The sequence below is a fragment of the Pelodiscus sinensis genome, chromosome 21, assembly GCF_052426305.1.
Source record: "Pelodiscus sinensis isolate ZL-2025 chromosome 21, ASM5242630v1, whole genome shotgun sequence".
In the NCBI taxonomy this organism is placed as follows: domain Eukaryota; kingdom Metazoa; phylum Chordata; order Testudines; family Trionychidae; genus Pelodiscus; species Pelodiscus sinensis.
Window position 1 is genome coordinate 13815321 of NC_143072.1, and position 14680 is coordinate 13830000.

A 14680-nucleotide genomic window follows, 5' to 3' on the forward strand; every position below is an offset into this window, starting at 1 on the left:
GCTATTATTGAAAAAATGCTGACTTTCTAATTTTGATCCTATAATTATAACATAAATCTATTGGAATGTACATGTTGTACTTACATCTCCGTATATAGAGCAGTCTAAACTTTTTTTGCAGCCTGCTGGAAAGTTAGGCTAATATCCAGAGGTGTTGATGTGCCTGCGGGAAGCGGTCTGCATGCCTCTAGTTGAGAACCACTGGTCTAGCTTGTCTACATCCCCTCTGACATAAATACCACTTTTGAGAAATAAAGGATTTCTTACCAGTTCTTGCAGAACTTGCTCTCCTCCTCCATGGTTTCTCTCTGGCTATGGCCCTCTTTCTCTTTCTTTTGATCAGCCTGTAGCGAGAGAAATGAAACTGAAACTGTAATTCTAAACCCGGCTGCACCACATTGTGTGCAGCAGTAGGGAGGGGCAGTCTTAATGGTGGGAGTTTACCAAAAAGTGCGGGGAGCTCCCTTCCCGGAATAGAATCAGAGCCAACCTATTCTCCAGGTGCTCTGTGTTCGCCTTGGTAATTCTACCTCCTTCCTCGGTATCCCAAATTAATTTGACCACAAGAAGGCAGTGGCTCCCAGCCTTTCCAAGCAACTGTATCCCTTTCACGAGTTTGGCTTGTCTTATGCCAAGTTTCACTTCACTTAAAATCTATTTGCTTACAAAATCAGACAAAAAAATACCAAAGTATCACAGCTCACTATTACTGGAAAACTGCCGACTTTCTCCTTTTACCCTACAATTATAAAATACATCAACTGCAATAAAAATATGGTCCTTACATTTCAGTGTACCGTATATAAAGCAGTACAATCAAGTCATGGTCTGTACGTGATTTTTGTCTGCACTAATTTCACTAGTGCTTTTTCTGTAGCCTGCTTTAAAACTGGACAAATAGGCTGTGTCTAGACTGGCAAGTTTTTCCGCAAAATCATCTGCTTTTGCGGAAAAAACTTGCCAGCTGTTTACACTGCCCGCTTGAATTTCCGCACAAGCACTGATGATCTCATGTAACATTGTCAGTGCTTTTGCGGAAATACTATGCTGCTCCCGTTCGGGCAAAAGTCTTTTTCCGAAAGACTTTTGCGCAAAAGGGCCAGTGTAGACAGCACAGTACTGTTTTCCGCAAAAAAGCCCCGATCGCGAAAAGTACTTTTGCGGAAAAGCGTCCTGCCAATCTAGACGCGCTTTTCCGAAAATGCTTTAACAGAAAACTTTTCCATTAAAAGCATTTCCGGAAAATCATGCCAGTGTAGACGTAGACATATTGTATCTAGATGAGTTGAAATTGAAGAACACCCTGGAACATCTCTGAGTACCTATCAGGGTGCTGTACCCCTGGCTGAGAACCACTGCACCTAAGTAATCTGCCCAACTGTAATGCAGAGTTTCTCTGGGGCTCTCCAAAATCAGGGGAAGGAGGGCTTTGTTCACCTGCTCTGCTCCAGGCCAGCCCTGAGACTACCTATGCTCACATGGCCAGTTTCCAGAGTCAAACTTCCTTCTGGCAGGGACAGCCAGGGCTCTGTTCCCCCATCCCCTTCCTGTCTAGTGTGGTGAATTCTTTTCCTAAGGACAAAGAAAGCACAAACGGCCTTCAGTGGATTCCTTCGTCCTTGGCAAACAGCCCTCCTGGCAACCACAAGAGGGAGTTAGAATGCTCTTGCTTTCCTCTTAATTTTCTCCAGCCCTGGCTATGTTTAGACTAGACTATGGAGTTTTTTCCACAATATGTATCCCGGAAAAACTCCGCTGCATCCAGGGAACACGTCTGCTCTTCCAAAATTTTTTGTAGAAGAGCAGACAGGCTCTTTTGAAAGAGGAGGTTTTTCCGAAATTTGGCCCAGTGTAGACAGGCCAAATTTTGGAAAAGCCTCTTCCAACAAAACTATCAGGAAAAGGTATGCAAATTGCGGAGCACAATTTGCATACCTTTTGCTAGAAAAAAGTGGCAGTCTAGACATAGCCCATGGAACAAGGCTCGCAATACAGGATCCCTGCCCTTGGAAATGAAAAGACCCATTGGACCATTTAGTCCATTTCTGGGATCATTTAGCCCATTTTTGATGGGGGGCCACTACAAGATTTTGGAAAGTGGTCGAGGGCCGCACTCTTCCAGGATATTAATGGATGAATTCTGGGGTCTGGGATGGAGGTTGGGTGCAGAAGGGAGCTTGGAGCAAGGGATTGGGGTACAGGAGGGAGAATGGGATCTGGGAGGTCGTTTGAGTGAAGAAGGGAGTTGTGACCTAAGGCAGGGGACTGGGATGCAGGATTTTGGGATGTAACCATGGGTAGGAAGGGATTGTGATCTGGGGCAGGAGATTGGGGTAGCATCCTCTTGCCCACCCCTGATTTAGTCCCAAACCTATGCAAATACAGGATTCAGTCGTCTACAGGATGGTCCACCAGGAATTGAAATGATATCAACCTGCCCAATATCAATTTGACTCAGGACAAAGTCCTGGCAGAGGAATCAAGATGACCAACGGGAAAATATTCCAAGTTATTGAGTGAATATTTCACACCTAGGGCATTTTCTCAAAGGTCTAGAAGGAGCCCAGTACCTGCTGGATGTTAAACTGACCTTCTGTGACATTTTGCTTATAAACATGCTTCAAGTTTTCCTCCTCCTTCCATATCATTTTACCATAATGGACGGGACACAGGACTGGGAAGCAGGTGACTCTGTTCTAGTTGTACCCTAAGTGTGTCCTAATTAGGTCTGTGTGTGGTGGGGGGGAGGGGGGTGAAACTAGACAAGCCTCATAAAATAAAATAGTAAATAATTTAACATACCCACAGGCTGCTCATGCGATGAATCCCACAGAGTGGGTGTCAGTCTGGCTTGTTACTAGTATGGAAGGTTAGTTACAGCCTGGCACTGGTAGGTAACTTGGAAAGTTTACCTCCACCTCACTGATCTCCCATGGTGTCTGTAACTCCTCCAAGCCACACCCCTCCTTTGTTAGTCCAGCTCATTGGTCTCTCTGACCATGTGATATGGTCCATTGTTATTTCAGCCAATCAGGAGGAGCCCCATATGGCCTGGTTTCCAAGTTCAATTTTCCCATTAACAGCAGCCCACTGGTCTGAATCTCATGGTGGTGACTTTGCTTTCATTCATTCTCCCCTTGTTGGTCCAGAGAACTATCAACGGGAAAAAATATTGCATGTGGATGCAGGTCACTTCTCACTATTGGAAAGATGGTTGGTATCTGTGGAACTTCCTAATAACTCCCATAGAGTTCAAAGAGCTCTATTCATCAGAAACTCTCAAAGCACTTCACAAAGGCAGGTCAGCATTACCATCCCCACTGTGGGCCCGGCAGACTGGGGAATAGAACCCAGGTTTCCAAGTCTCAGTCCAGGGCACTATACACTATTCATTACCATGCTGCCTTGCCATGGAAACAAGTCCTGAGTAGCATGAACATAGCACTCCCACCCCTTTCCAGATCCCAGACCCTTTGTTTTTCCTAATAACCCTGAATCCATTCCAGGAGAATTTTTTTTAGCATGAGCAAAGGCAAGTCTCCAATCCAGGGGTGGGGAAACTTTTTTGGATTGGGTGCCGCTGACCCACAGAAAAATCAATCGGGGGGCCGCACACAAGTGAGAAGCAAAAAAGCCCACCCAAACCCTCACTGAAATGGCCCCGACTGAGAAGGAGAAAGACTCTTCCCATGTTCCCTTTGCACACCAAAGCCTAAGGAGGGCCTGGGCTAGTAGATTTTTTGTGCTCCAGTCCCACAGTGACAATGGGGCCTGGGGCCAGCACTGGCTTCCCAATGCTGGGGAGGGAGCCTTGAGCCTCCGGGGCTGGATCCAGGCAAGCCATGGGTGCATCTGGCACCTGGGCCTTAGACTCCCCACCCCTCCTTTAATCTGTGGGCATCAAACCTCCCTTTTGCTACCCAGTGCAGATATTGTGATGACTAAAAGATCAATCATTTCAAGCCCAATAGAATTATTTCCTTTGGACTACACGGTGGACAACCTATATCCTGATGAGAAAAGTCTGCATGAATGAATGGAAGCACGAGATCACTGGAGCACTAATAAGGGAAACAAATTGTCACACTTTACATCGAGGTGCCATTATAACTGGTTTATAAAGAGTTAATAGATGTCATAAGAATGATACAGACACTACACTATGGCTGTGTCTAGACTGGCCAGTTTTTCTGGAAAATCAGCCGCTTTTCCGGAAAAACTTGCCAGCTGTCTACACTAGCCACTTGAATTTCTGCAAAAGCATTGACTTCCTACTGTAAGAAATCAGTGCTTTTTGCGGAAATACTATGCTGCTCCCATTCGGGCAAAAGTCTCTTTTGCGCAAAACTTTTGCGCAAAAGGGCCAGTGTAGACAGCTGAGATTTGTTTTCCGCAAAAAAGCCCCGATCGCAAAAATGGCGATCGGGGCTTTTTTGCACAAAAGCGCGTCTAGATTGGCCACGGACGCTTTTCCGCAAAAAGTACTTTTGTGGACAAGCGTCCGTGCCAATCTAGACGCTCTGTTCCGAAAATGCTTTTAACGGAAAACGCTTCTGTTAAAAGCATTTCTGGAAAATCATGCCAGTCTAGCCATAGCCTATATGTGAGAGACCATAATAAGCACATCACAAGAGAGGGAATAGATGTTTATTGACTTGTTGGTTTCCGTAAGACTCTATAGCAATTGATTAGCAATTGTTTATTAGAAATATGCCTGTTGCTGAGCTGATTGAACATCTGTGAGCACAGGGGAGGGAGGAAAGGGTTTGCACACTGCTCCTGCCCCCAGCACTGCTCCCACCCTCAGCACAGTCCCAATGGGCTGGCCAATGGGAGCTGCCTGTTGTCAGCAGGCAACTTGGGAAACATCCTCCCCTCCTCTCTTCAGGCTCCTAGCTGTTCAGAAACCACATGGCCCCTGCAGTAGTGTTACTCAAAATATTAGCTGTAAGAATCATAATTTGTGTTTATTAGTTGTTTACTGTAGTGCCCATGAGTTGCTAGGTGTTTTCCAGATGTATATAATTGTCTGGAATGGACAGATGGACAGATAGATAGAAGTCACGAAGGGGTATTTTCTGAGCAAAGCAATGAGATGTGCTCTAATCTGGATTTCTGCTGTTATACCTGGGCAGCCTACAGCCGGGTTTCTCAACATGTGGGTTGGGACTGAAAATTGAGTCACCTCACCAGGGTGTTTCAAATGATCCCATGGCAGCTCCTGTCCACAGGGTTGGCTGGACTTGCTACCTTGCTCTGGCAGCTGCAACCTCTGACGTAAAATCCCATTTAATTAGTGAACTGATTAAATGTTAAGTTTAATCCATTAACTGATTAAATAGGGCAGTGGAGACTCAGTTGCTTCCGGCCCTGCATGGGACTGCCAGCTCCCAGCTCATGTGAGCAGCAGGAAGCAGCAGCCCTGTGCAGCCCCAAACTGCACTGTGGGCAGGGGACTGCTCTTCAGGTACCGGTTAACTGGTCACCTGATAACATCCCTAGTCACAGTGCCACTTTGGTTTAGCCCAGCAATCATGATGATGGGAGCCCAGCTAGGACAAATTTGAGTGAGTGGTCACAACTCCACTCTCTCAAATTTGGTCCATTTGGGAAAAGGGGGCAAACCCGAGTGGCACAGCAACCCCACAGCAGAGAGCAACGTCAAGCCAGCCCCGCAGCACAGAAGCTGCAAGAGTCATTCAGCCTGACTTAAGAACATAAGAATGGCCATACTGGGTCAGACTAAAGGTCCATCTGGTCTAGTGTCCTGTCTGCTGACAGTGGCCAATGCCAGATGCCCCAGAGGGAGTGAACAAAATAGGGAATCTTCAAGCAACCCGTCTCCTGTCACCCATTCCCAGCCTCTGACAGAGGCTAGGGACACCATTCCTACCCATCCTGGCTAATAGCCATTGATGGACTTAACCTCCAGGAATTTATCCAGTTTTCTTGAGCCCTGTTAAAGTCCTGGTCTTCACAACCTCCTCTGGCAAGGAGTTCCACAGGCCGACCATGCGCTGTGTGAAGAAAAACTTCCTTTTGTTTTAAACCTGCTGCCTATTAATTTCATTTGGTAACCCCTAGTTCAATGACTTGAACTCTGCCCTTTTGGGATAAGTGACACTGGTCACCAGTATTCCCTCTAATCTTTTCCATACATGTGCAGATTTTTTCCATTCATGTGTGGAATAAAAGTTTTGTGTGCACCAAGGTATGTGTGAATGTGCACCACCAAATGAAAAAAAAACTAACTGGGGGCGTTCAGCTAATCAGCGGGGCAGCGTTTGAATCTCTTCTGAGTGGCTGCACAAGTGTTCAGATTACAGGGAACACTGCCGGTCACCCTATTTCACATGTGCTTAACTGTACTCATCAATTAGGCCCATGCAATCAAGACTTAGGAAAATTATTGTTCTGATTCTGCACTGCACTGCCCCATAGCATTTACAGTGGGGTAACTGACTCTTTAACAGGCCTGGGCAAAATACCCTCTGTGGGATGGATGCTGTCCACGAAGCCGCCAAATCCGGCCTGTGGACTCGTGGCCTACCCCGTGCATGCTGCTGAGGAATACGCCTGTTGCAGAGCTGATTGAACATCTGTGAGTCCAGGGGAGGGAGGAAAGGGTTTGCACGCTGCTCCTGCCCCCAGCACTGCTCCCGCCTTCAGCACAATCCCAATGGGCTGGCCAGTGGGAGCTGTCTGTTGTCAGCAGGCAGCTTGGGAAGCATCCTCCCCTCCTCTCTTTAGTCTCCTAGCTGTTCAGAAACCACATGGCCCCTGCAGCCAGTGCGGGAGCGGGGCAGGCAGGGAATCTGCTTGGAAAGGCTGCTGGCTGAGAGTCAAGCAAGTAATCTCCTAGCCAGAGCCTGCCTCTGACACTCTGTCCCCCACCCCAAATAACCCAACCCCTCTGCCCCCATGTCGCCTCCCAGATCCTGCACCCCAACCCCTACCCCAGGTCACAACCCCCTCTTGCTCAAAGTCACAACCCAAAACCCTGCACCCAGTCCCCTAACTCAGGTCACACTTGCCTCCTTTATCCTCACTCCCTCCCAGACCCCACACCTTCTGCAGCCCAATCCCTTACTGCAGTGGTCACCAACCAGTAGATCTTGAAGCCTCTGGCACGTGATTCTGACTAGTTTGGCAGGGAAGCTATCAAGCACTGGCACTTCAGTTGCCCCTCCACCCACTGTCATGCTGCTCCTGCCCTCTGCCTTGGAGCTGCCCCTTGGGAGCCTCCTGCTTGCTATGCAGGGTGTGGGAGGGAGAAGGGGGGCCCCGCTGATGTCAGGGTTCCCCTCCCCCCACTTCTGTACCCAATCTCCACACAGAGAAGGGGATGGAGGGAGCTTGGCAATTCAAATCTCTGTCACTCTCACACACACACAGGCTATGTCTAGACTGGCATGATTTTCCAGAAATGCTTTGAACGGAAAAGTTTTCCGTTAAAAGCATTTTCGGAAAAGAGTGCCTAGATTGGCACCGACGCTTTTCTGCAAAAGCACTTTTTGCGGAAAAGCGTCCATGGCCAATCTAGACGCGCTTTTGCGCAAAAAAGCCCCGATCGCCATTTTTGCAATCGGAGCTTTTTTGCGCAAAACAAATCTCAGCTGTCTACACTGGCCCTTTTGCGCAAAAGAGACTTTTGCCCAAATGGGAGCAGCATAGTATTTCTGCAAAAAGCACTGATTTCTTATAGTAGGAAGTCAGTGCTTTTGCGGAAATTCAAGCGGCCAGTGTAGACAACTGGCAAGTTTTTCTGGAAAAGCGGCTGATTTTCCGGAAAAACTGGCCAGTCTAGACACAGTCACATTGTCCTTCACTCTCCCAACCCAACACATATGTGGGGGGTTGTTGTTACTTCTTTTACTGCTTGCAAAGTGGGTTACAGGCAGTCCCCGGATTACGTACAAGATAGGGACTGTAGGTTTATTCTTAAGTTGAATTTGTATGTAAGTCGGAACTGGTACATACTGTAGGGGAAACTCTAGCCAAACATTTCTCCAGAGCTCAGTTTTATTCTCCCACACCTCACTTCCCTCAGTCCTTTATTCTCAAGCTGAGGTGTCTACTGAGAAAAGCCGCTCTGTGTCTCCCTGGTCTGCTGGGGGGGGGAGGGGGGCGCTAGCTTCGCATATCCCTGGTCTGCTGGGAGGAAGCAGCTAGTGTGGGGTTGCCTCACCCCGTTTGTAAGTAGGGATCCGATGTAAGTCGGATCCATGTAACCCGGGGACTGCCTGTATTTTTGGTTTTTAACTGGTCTGTGCATTTTATAATTTTCATTTCTCTCTTACGCTTAAATTTCATTCTTTGAGTCGTGAGTTCTAAAGTGCCTAACCTGTCGAGGCTGGAGTAATTATCTCTATGGCAACTGCTGCTCCTGGAGGTGTCTGGCCTGTCCCTGCAGCCCCTAAGAAAGGCAGAGCAGGGGGTCTCCACATGCTGTCCTTGCCTACAGACACCTCTCCTGCAGCTCCCATTGATCAGTAATGGGGAACCGTGGCCAGTAGCAGCTGTGGGATCGGTGCCTGTAGATGAGGGACAACACATGGAGCAATGGAGTCATTGCTGTACATGCCAGCTGCTTTCAGGAATGGTGCAGCGCTAGGGTGTCAGGTGTCCGGTATTCTACTGGACAGTCCGGTATCTGCGCTCTTTGTCTGGTAAAAAAAATCAGAGAATACCAAACATGTATTCTCTGATTTTTCCGGCTGCGCACTGGACGGAAGCCTGGCATGGGCGGGGGGAGCAGCTGGAAGGCAGGGCCACGATCGGCGCTAGGAGCCTGTGATTGCGCAGAAGCCTGGTGGAGGTGGGGGGAGTGGCTGGAAGTCCATGCTTATCCCATGTTCCTTTTTTTTTTAAGCTCAACCAAAAAATACTGGGTGTCTGGTATTTTTTGGGAGACCATCTGGCAACCCTGTGCAGGGCCAGGGCAGGAGTAAGCCGGACACTATCTCAGTTAAGTGGTACCCAGCCAGATCCTGTATCCTGAATCCTTGTCCCAGTCCTGAGCCCATTTCTGCACTCAACCTCCTACCCCAGACCTGAGTTTCCTGAACTCAAACTCCTTCCCAGAGCTTGCACCTTGAACCCCCTCCAGGACCGCAGTTCCCTGCCCTGGGCTAAGCCCAGAGCCCCTCCCACACTCTGAACCATACCCTGCACCCCAACCCCCTACCCCAGCCTGGTGAAAGTGAATGAGGTTCAAGGAGGAAGGAAAATGGAGTGAGCAGGGTGAGGCCTTGGAGAAGGGGTGGAGCAGGGGCAGGGTCTCAAAGAAGGGGCAGGGAGGAAGTGGGGGCAAGGGTATTTGGGTTTGAGGTAGATCCTACATTGCACTTAAATTGAAAAAGTGATCTTGTGGTTAAAAAGGCTAGAGACCCCTGATTTACTGCAAGCTCCCTTCTGCACCCAACCTCCATCCCAGGCCCTGCACCTCCTCCATTAACATGGCAGAGTGCGGCCCTTGGCACCTTTCCAAATTCTTGGAGTGCCCTGCCCCGTCAATAATTATTGCCCAACTCGCTCAGCAAGGTGCAGGTCAACAGTCACTTAGGCCCCTACTGGTTCAAGCTGGTTAGTCAAAATCAATGGACATAAAACATTTTGACTCTTCACCTTGCTCTGTAATATGGGATAATGTTCATTCCTCTAGCTTACTGGGGGTTGGGAAAAATCCTTAGTTAATGTTTGCAGGGTACCTCCAGAATGCCACGCATGGATAAATGTTGTTAAATCAGATTTCATTTTGCTCTCATTCATGTTCTGCCTATACCTCTAAACAAGCCAAAAATCCACTACTGCCCAGCCCCGGAAATAATTAATGTTTATTTGGATAAACACAAATTATGTAACACAGCAGAGAAAAGGCCTTTGAGAAAATATGTAAATGAGATGGCAGCCAGCAGGAAGTAATGGAAGGACAGGCAGACTACAATGTTGCCAGTTACAATTCACATTCTTTTTTTCGGTCTTTGCACAGTATTTGAAATCTCTCTGGGGTTTGACTAAGCTGTGCTGGAAGTATGGTTGGGGGCTCAAAAGTTTGATCAGCGAGGATCAGTGACCGAGAGGTTGATAATGAGGGCTTTTATGTAGAAAGTTGTTGGACACAGGGATTGTACCGAAAGAACTGTAAGTTCAGAGTTACAAAAGCTCTTGGAAAAATATCAGATGCTGCATTAGGAACCCAGTCAAAAGATATTCCTAAAGGAACACTGTGGACTGGCAGAGGTTACAAAAAGTACTTAATGGGACAGAGGAGGGAGGAGAAACAGAAATGAACAGTGATGTCCCCCAAATGCCAGTAATAACTCTTTCAGTCTAAGGCTTGCCTATAAACCTTCTAGTGTATAACGTAATGGTACATGATATGTTTTAGGCATCTGATCAAATTAAGCATCACACAGAGGTAAGTTCTGAACCAGTTGTTTTTTTCAATGTGACCTTCAAATAGGAGAGTCGTTTTCTGCTAAAACTTAGTACATTTAAAGCATGGGTGGGGAATTTATGTGGCCCCTGGCTTGCCTGGCTTTGGCCCCTTAGGCATAGAGCTCCTCTCCAGCATTGGGGTGTGCATTGGCGCTCCAGCCCCTACACCGCCCCACCGCAGGGATGGAGCACACAAAACCTACAGCATAGGCCCCCCTAGACTCTGGTGCATGAAGGGAATGTGGGGAGTATTTTTCTCCTTCTCAGTCAGGGGCTGCATCAGTGAGGGTTTGGGTTTTTTGTTTGTTTGGTTGGTTTTTGTTGTTGTTTTTTGCTTCTCAATTGTGTGCAGTCTCGGACTGATTTTTCTGTGGGTCAGTGGCCCCCGACCCAGAAAAGGTTCTCCACCCCTGATTTAAGGGTCAGACTTTCCCTCTCCCCACTTCCCCCCCAGTATTTTGCAGAGCTCTTGCAGGTTTCAGGTGAGTTTAATTTCATTAAGGGTTTGTACTTCCAAATGCGGTGTGGAAGCTGTGAGACATTTTATTTGTTCTAAAAATGTTTTGAACAATAATTGTATTTTGGGTGAAGCAAACGGATTGCTTAGACAGCTGCTTATGCAGTTGGCTGGTGTTAGAACTGAAGGTGAACATGGATTGGGAGTCATTCCTGTCTCTAAATACACCCACTGCTACCTTTAAGCCATCCATTCCAGAGGCCAGCTCTGTCTAGTCATAACAACAGTCACTGGAATCCATGGGTCAGGATAGCTCTCAAAAGCAATTTCCAATTACCAAGATTACACCACATAGTTTTTATTTTCTAATTTCCCCATTTGGAACTGCTACCTCCCAAAGTGATTTTATTCCTTATGCTTCTTAATTCAAAAACCACCTTTGTTTTACCCTTTGATAGGGATTTTGTGGTAGTGTCCCATTTGCTGGTGGACACGTTTGTTGTGGCATGACTCTAAAAAATATTCAGATTAATTGAAATTTACATTCATGGTTGTATCTCTACGGCAAAGGCTGGGCGTGTTCAGTCACGTGGCTCAGGAAGCTGGGATTCACTTTCCAGCCCTGTCCTAGATTCTGTGTTAGCTTGGGTTTGTCTCTTAACCTCCTTGTGCCTCAGTTTACCCATCTGTAAAGTGGGGATAAGCATAGCAAGGCAAGGGTTTTATGGGATTTAATTCATTAACGGTTGAAAAGTGTTTTGAAAGACTCCAGAAAGGTGCTCTGTAACAACACAGTGCACCATGAGTCTGATTCAGCACCCATTAATTGAAGCCAAACTGTTTAGTCCAACAGGCTTTGGATCAGGTCCCTATATTTATTGCACTGAATTTCCAGTTTTTGCTTTGCTGACTTTTGTTAGGAGCCATGCTCTTCCAAGGAAGGGCATCCCAGTCTAACCCAAAGAATCCTTTAATGGCTGTTAAAGACTGGAAGTGGGGAAAGGGAACCAGTTAGCTCAGCTCTGGAAACCTTGTCCTGCCCTTCGAGTGGGGATGACTTGTGGGCAGCAGTTCTTTGCACGCCTGCACAGCAGTCATTCCCCCCTGCCATGGGTTTCCGGTCTATGGAAGGGTCTAGCCCATTTTGAAACCTACCCCCAACTCCTGGCACTGGGTCTTTGCAAGTGCAACTGTGTCTCTTCTGCAGTGTGACTAGGTGCAGGTGCCAGGGCTCAGCTGGTAAAGGCCATCTGAAAGAGCTGCCATTGCCACAGCACTGTGTGATCTGGCCAGCGCTGGCGTCTGTACGCATGCACAGGCCAAGGGGGAACAAGGACAGGGAGGGAGAGCTGCCAGATCAAACCCATTCCTCTCAGCCAGAAGAATGAGCAACTTTCCGAGAGCAGCTCCCGGGCACGGGCTGCATTGTAAGCCAGTGTCCTTCTCCATTCTGTCCACTCATGCTCTCTCCGCTCTCTAACCCTGCTAAGTGCTTCAAAAGGCTGGAAGTTCCCCTTCTCCAGCCATAGCTGGTTTTCTATACAGGCTGAACCTCTGAAATCTGGGACTCTCTAGTCTGGCAACATCTGTGGGGGACAAGCAGAGAGTCTGATGGCAGGGGGAGCTAGCAGCCAGGAGCGCAGCCAAGCCAGCATTTGGGAGCCCAGTCAGGGCCAAGAGTATATCTAGGCACCGGTGACAGGGAGCTCTGCTAGGGCCAGGAGCAGAGCCCAGTGATCAGAGCTGGCAGCCAGAAGCAGGGCTACTGGAGGGGGTGGAGGGAGGGTGGAGGGGAAGTGAAGCTCAGAAGTGGAGACCAGTAGCCAGCAAACTCCCTGGTTTGGGATCTTTCAGGTGCCTGATTTTCCAAAGAGGCTGAGCATTTGCAGTTCCCTTGGGCTTCAAGTTGGTGGGTGCTCAGTGATCCTGCAGGTGAACTTGTTTCTAGGGTTGCCAGGTGTCTGGTTTTGAACCGGACAGTCCAGTATTTGAGCTTTCTGTTTGGGAAACAAACTGAGAAAAAAAAATGGTATTTTCTAAATCAGATGTAATGTAGATTGTGATGTAATGTCAAGTGTGTCTGGTGTTTTTGTTGAAACCATCTGGCAACCCTACATGTTTCATAATGTCCCTAACGTTGATTAGGAGTCTTAGGCATCCAAGTTTGTAAATGCAGGCATCAGTTCTGCCATGAGAAAGGGTATCTGCCGCCTTAGACTCTGTGTGGGTATGTCTACACTACAGCGCTAATTCGAACTAACTTAGTTCGAATTAGTTAATTCGAACTAAGCTAATTCGAACTAAGGCGTCTAAAACTAAAAACTAGTTCGAATTAGCGTTTTGCTAATTCGAACTAGCGCGTCCACACTGATTGGACGCAGGGGGGCATTTAAGGGCAGCTGAAACCGGTTCTGGCAGGGCATCAGGTCAGTAGTTGCTTTATGTGGCTGCTGTCTGAGGCTATCTGAGGCTCGTGCTTAAAGGGACCCCCCTGGACAGCCGGTTCTCAGCTTTTCCTGCTTGCTTGCCAACCTCGCCAAGGGACAGCAAAGCGTTGGTCTCTGTGCCCGTCTGTGTCGGTGCTTCCCTTCGGGGGGGACCGCCGCAGGTGGCAACATGGAGCCACAGCTCGCCCTGCACCTTCTGGTGCACTTTCTGGACTTGCTGCTGCAAGCCTGCCACCAATGGCTCGAGGCTGCCTGGCACCACCTGGTGAACATCAGCCCCCTGCCTCTCCGCCTGGCCGCCCTGGGGGCCGTGGAGGAGCCGCGGCGGCGCCCCGGCACCGGCGTGCCCCGCCGCGTCTGGCATCTGGACACCAGCACCGACTGGTGAGACTGCATCGTCCTGGAGCGCTGGGAGGACCGACAGTGGACCCAGAACTTCAGGATGAGGAGGGACACCTTCCTGGAGCTCTGCGAGTGGCTCGCCCCTGCCCTGCAAAGAAGGGACACTCGCATGAGACCCGCCATCCCCCTCCAGAAGCGGGTGGCCATCGCCCTCTGGAAGCTCTCCACGCCGGACAGCTACCGATCCGTCGGGAACCAGTTCGGCGTGGGGAGATCCACCGTCGGAGCGGTGCTCATGCAGGTATGGCACTCGTCGGCCACCGAGCCGGGGGGGGAAGGGGGGCTGCGAGGAGGGGATGGGCCGCCCAAGGGACAAAGAGGGGGCGGGAGGAGGCGAAAGCGCCCCGCACCGGAGGGGTCGGGCTGTCCCGGCCGTACTACACGCCGCCAGGGGGGTTGCTTCCGGGAGTGGGGCGCGGGGCACTGCCAGGGCACGCACGCTCCCAGCCACCCGGGCGCCCCACTGATTGGCGCTTTGCTGTGTCTCTCTCCGCAGGTGGTCAAGGCCATCAACCGGGTGCTGCTCCGCAGGGTGGTCCGCCTCGCCGACCCGGACGCCGTCATCCGGGGATTCGGCGCCCTCGGCTTCCCCAACTGCGGGGGGGCCATCGACGGGATGCACATCCCCATCCGTGCCCCGGAACACCAGGTGTCCCAGTACGTCAACAGAAAGGGGTACTTCTCCGTGATCCTGCAGGCCGTGTGTGACCACCGGGGACAGTTCACGGACATTAATGTGGGCTGGTCCGGCAAAGCACACGACGCACGGGTGTACCGCAACTCCTCTGTGTGCCAGTGGCTGCAGGCCGGGACCTTCTTCCCCGACCGCCACATCAGGGTCGGGGACGTGGACATGCCCGTGTGCCTGGTGGGGGATGCCGCCTACCCACTGCAGCCGTGGCTGATGAAGCCCTACACGGGGCACCTCAATCCC

At 49.5% G+C, this 14680-nt stretch overlaps 1 protein-coding gene across 3 annotated transcripts in view; it reads right to left on the minus strand.

Moving 5' to 3' along the window:
* XAF1 (XIAP associated factor 1) overlaps positions 1-14680 on the minus strand; it is a 37869-nt gene that overhangs the window by 14802 nt on the left and 8387 nt on the right. Inside the window, exons 1-2 of one of the 3 annotated variants that reach the window (XM_089772245.1) lie at positions 2803-2959; positions 268-344 (exon numbers count right to left, since the gene is read on the minus strand). In XM_089772245.1, coding sequence (XP_089628371.1) covers positions 268-344; positions 2803-2817 — 92 coding nt within the window. In that variant the 5' untranslated portion in view covers positions 2818-2959. Of the gene's footprint in view, positions 1-267; positions 345-444; positions 465-2802; positions 2960-14680 lie in introns of those variants that run through there. The other 2 variants (XM_006113283.5, XM_075904922.2) reach the window with 2 other exon arrangements.